This window comes from Telopea speciosissima, chromosome 4, assembly GCF_018873765.1.
Source record: "Telopea speciosissima isolate NSW1024214 ecotype Mountain lineage chromosome 4, Tspe_v1, whole genome shotgun sequence".
Classification (NCBI taxonomy): Eukaryota; Viridiplantae; Streptophyta; class Magnoliopsida; order Proteales; family Proteaceae; genus Telopea; species Telopea speciosissima.
In genome coordinates, this window is record NC_057919.1 from 50,773,876 (window position 1) to 50,777,868 (window position 3,993).

Consider the following 3,993-nt stretch of genomic DNA (forward strand, 5'->3'; position numbering starts at 1 on the left):
CTAGTGTCTGAATCTTAGTGCTCTGATATTTTTTCTTCTATCTGCAATTTTTTCAATTTTGGATTAGTAGTATTCACCCTTTTTTATGTGAATTTTCTACCCCACTCTTTTTTTCTTTAGGTATAATTAAATGCAGTTCTCCCCAAGCTTGAGCTTTTAGGGTTTTTTATTTCTCCACCTTAAAATAACATCAATTTTCTACTGTCTCTCAATCTTTGGAATTTTTTTTTTCTGGCTCCCATTAATTTCCAAGTTAGTACCGAAATTTCTAATGTTGTAAATTTAAATTAGAGCTATTACCTTTTTTTCCGAAGTCAATCTTTTTGGGTAGAGATTTGTTTATTTATTTGCTTTTCATTTTCTTTACAGGTTCTGTGACATCCTGTTGCTTGAGAGTTGGTTTTGAAGCTTTGAAGTTGTTGTGCTTTTGAAGAAATGGAAGAGAAGGCTTGAAAGAATCTTGGTTACTTCCTAACTTATGTAAGTTTATATGTTCCTGACTCTTCTCTCTGACTTGACAATTAAGAAAAGAACCCCATCTCTACATAACTGTTTTTTTTTTCTAGTTTAAGCCACTAAAGTCAAGTTTTGCATCAAAGATGTTGAGAATGGTTTCTCAAGGATAACTTCCCATTGTTTCTTTTGATTTATTTCTCCTTGCAGTTATTGCAATTCCATTTCATGAACCACGACTCTCAAACTTCCCTTTGTATGTTCGACATTGCTCAAAATCCATATGAATTTTGTGAGAATTACTTGGCCTGCTACTCGAGATATTGCCTTTGATTTGAGCCTGAAGAACTCGTAGAGAGTGGGTAGAGAAAGAGAGAGAGAGAGAGAAATGGGATGTTCTACATCAAAGCTGGATAATGAAGAGGTTGTCCAGCTTTGTAAAGACAGGAAGAAATTTATTAAACAGGCCCTTGAGCAGAGAACTCGATTTGCCTCAGGACACATTGCTTACATACAATCCTTAAAGCGTGTGTCTGCTGCCCTTCGTAATTATATTGAGGGAGATGAACCCCGTGAGTTTTTCTTGGATTTGTTCAGTACCCCACCTTTTACACCTGTAAAGAAAACATGTCCAAGTGTCATCTCATCAAAACCCTTCTCAACTCCACCCCCAATTCAGTCCGAAAGCAACTCAGCTTGCAGAGTGAATTACATGAGATCAGGTGGGAATCAATCCATTTCTGTCAAGGAGAGACCCCAATCACCAGAAACTGTGAGAATCGAGTCCTACTCCCCAAGGCACCACTATGGGATTGATGGGTTCTTTGCAATGCAGCCATCCTCCATAAACTCGTCATTCTTTTCTTCATCACTGAACACGCCAAGTTTTCCTCCGCCATCGCCTCAGATTTCACAATGGGACTTCTTTTGGAATCCCTTCTCCTCATTGGATTCATATGGTTACCCCACCCGCTTAAGTCTTGAGCAGACTGTCATGGATGAGGAGACTGCAGGCCTCAGACAGGTTCGTGAAGAAGAAGGAATCCCTGATTTAGAAGAGGAAGTTGAAGAACAAGATGAACAGGAAGTAACAACAGAAGCAAGAGCTAAAATTGATATGAATTGTGCTAACCATGCTGATGAAGTCATTATTGAAGACGATACTGAAACTGACAGTGAAACTGATACTACACATGAAGTAAAAGGACTACAATCCCATGGTGCGACGAGCATTGAAGGGTCACAAGCACAGAATACAGTAGAAGTCAGTAATCAAGTTAGGGCAGAGTGTGATCGAGAAGACAAAGAAGAAACTCCCGGGTTTACTGTTTATGTAAATCGAAGACCAATAAGTATGGCAGAGCTCATCAAGGATCTTGAAACTCAGTTCATGATAGTTTGCAATTCGGCTAATGAGGTCTCAACAATGTTGGAAGCTAGCAAAGCTCAGTACTCTTCAACCTCAAATGAGCTCACAGGTACATAAGATTTGTATTTATGCATTGTGTGAACAAAATGCATAAAATGAATGTCACATTCATTATTGTACAGGTTTTTCCTTTCATATTTGGGTCCCAATAGATAAGATGTGCACAATAATGTGCAACATTCCATTTTTCCGGGTGCAGCTATGAGAATGTTGAATCCAGTTGCTTTGTTCCATTCGGCATCATCGCGGTCATCCTCATCGAGATTCCTCAACAATTCTTCAAGTTCTAGGGATGATGGTTATGAAAGCAGTAGTGACTTCTCTGAGGAGTCTTGTATGTTCTTGGGGAGTCATCAATCAACACTCGATAGATTATATGCTTGGGAGAAGAAGCTATATGAAGAAGTCAAGGTACAACTCCATACCCGGAAACTAGTTTCTGTTTTTTGGATTTGAAGAGGAGCTAAATCCTATATTGATTTGTGCTGTTTGTTGTCTTATCAACAGTCTGGAGAACGGATTCGCATTGCTTACGACAAGAAATGTATGCAGCTAAGAAACCAAGATATGAAAGGAGAGGAACCTTCTGTGGTGCATAAAACTAGAGCTGCAATAAGAGATCTCCATACCCAGATCAAAGTTTCAATACACTCGGTTGAAGCAGTTTCGAAGAGAATCGAAACTTTAATGGGTGAGGAATTGCAACCACAGCTTCTGGAATTGATACAAGGGTATGGTCATATTACAAATTGATTTTTCATGTTTTAGTTTCATCTCCTCTTTCAAAAAATTCCATCATCAACTCATGTGGATCATTGTCTGAAATCATCATCAAGGTCTAATTAAAGATGATGATTTCTGATCCAATCCACCACAAACCTGTCTTGGTTTTCTCTGGTTTTGGTTGTCAAGTATCCTACACAACAACCCCTTCCCACATTTGTAACCAGATTGACTAGTATCCAAGACAACAAACCTTTCCTAATTGTAAATGGCAGGTTAGCAAAGATGTGGAAAGTGATGGCAGAGTGTCATCGAAAACAGAAGCAAACAATAGACGAAGCCAAGCTCTTGTTAGCTGGTACACCAATAAAATTGGCTGAGCAGAAACTTGGTGAAATGTCACCACATGAACCACCGCACAGGCTTGCTCGATCAGCTGCGAATCTTGAGATAGAGCTTCGGAACTGGAGAGCCTGTTTTGAGTCATGGATCGCTGCTCAACGATCCTATGTCCATGCACTTATAGGATGGCTCCTCCAATATGTAAGAACTGACCCAGAAACATCATCGAAATTGCCATTCTCTCCTCGACACTCTGGTGGAGGAGGAGCTCCTCCTCCTCCTCCCATTTATGGAATTTGTGTTCAGTGGTCCAGATTCCTTGATGACATCTGTGATGACCCTGTGATCGATGGGCTCGAATTCTTTGCAGCAGGGATGGGATCATTGTATACACAGCAACTAGATGATTCTCGCCGAGCTCCAATGGGATCTAAGCGATTCTCACCTGTTTCTTCTGGTAGGAATATGGAGATTATGGAGGTGCTGGAAGAGGAGGAGGTGATGAGTGGGGAAAAAATGGCTCAGGTTGCCATTAGAGTCTTGTGTGCTGGGATGTCAGTTGCCATGAGCTCTCTAATGGAATTTGCAATAAGCTCCGCAGAGGGGTATGCTGATCTGGTTAAGCAATGGGAGAATGCGACATGGACACAAGGGACCACCAATAAGGCTGCCATGTAATTGCTACTATATTTACTGGATGGGTAGTTCGGTAATGGGATGTTGTTAATGCGATCGTAGAATTACTAAATTATCCTAATATCCTTGTTGCTTTTTACCATAGAAAATTAATTTAATATAATAATTTCTCTTTCTTAAATATAATATTTTTAAAAGGAAAAGAGCATGGCATAAACATGTTGAAACTTGAAAGTATAATTTTCTCATTTGTTGTACTTTTCCACCTTTGAGTTTAAAATATATATAAGGGAGAGTTTTCAATGGGGGAGTGTATCGCCCACGCTTGCAAAATGATGCTAACATGCACGCTCTCATTGGCCCCCTTCAATGACACAAATAAATTTAGCGTGTGACAAAGGGATTCAAGA

General features: G+C 39.8%; 1 protein-coding gene across 1 annotated transcript; it reads left to right on the top strand.

Annotated features, from left to right (window-relative positions):
* Positions 1–369: 369 nt before the first annotated feature.
* On the top strand, positions 370–3,703 carry LOC122660354 (protein ALTERED PHOSPHATE STARVATION RESPONSE 1-like). The gene is made up of 5 exons (XM_043855625.1): positions 370–480; positions 822–1,931; positions 2,082–2,293; positions 2,390–2,613; positions 2,881–3,703. The coding sequence occupies exons 2-5, from the start codon at positions 842–844 to the stop codon at positions 3,623–3,625; spliced, it is 2,271 nt and encodes a 756-aa protein (XP_043711560.1). The 5' UTR covers positions 370–480; positions 822–841; the 3' UTR covers positions 3,626–3,703.
* Positions 3,704–3,993: the final 290 nt, after the last annotated feature.

Bases quoted from the DNA above. Each gene is read 5' to 3' on its own strand.
- LOC122660354 (XM_043855625.1), top strand. From the start codon at position 842: ATGGGATGTTCTACATCAAAGCTGGATAATGAAGAGGTTGTCCAGCTT. The intron at 1,932-2,081 runs GTACATAAGATT...TTCCGGGTGCAG, and splicing joins AACCTCAAATGAGCTCACAG to CTATGAGAATGTTGAATCCA. The intron at 2,294-2,389 runs GTACAACTCCAT...TCTTATCAACAG, and splicing joins AGCTATATGAAGAAGTCAAG to TCTGGAGAACGGATTCGCAT.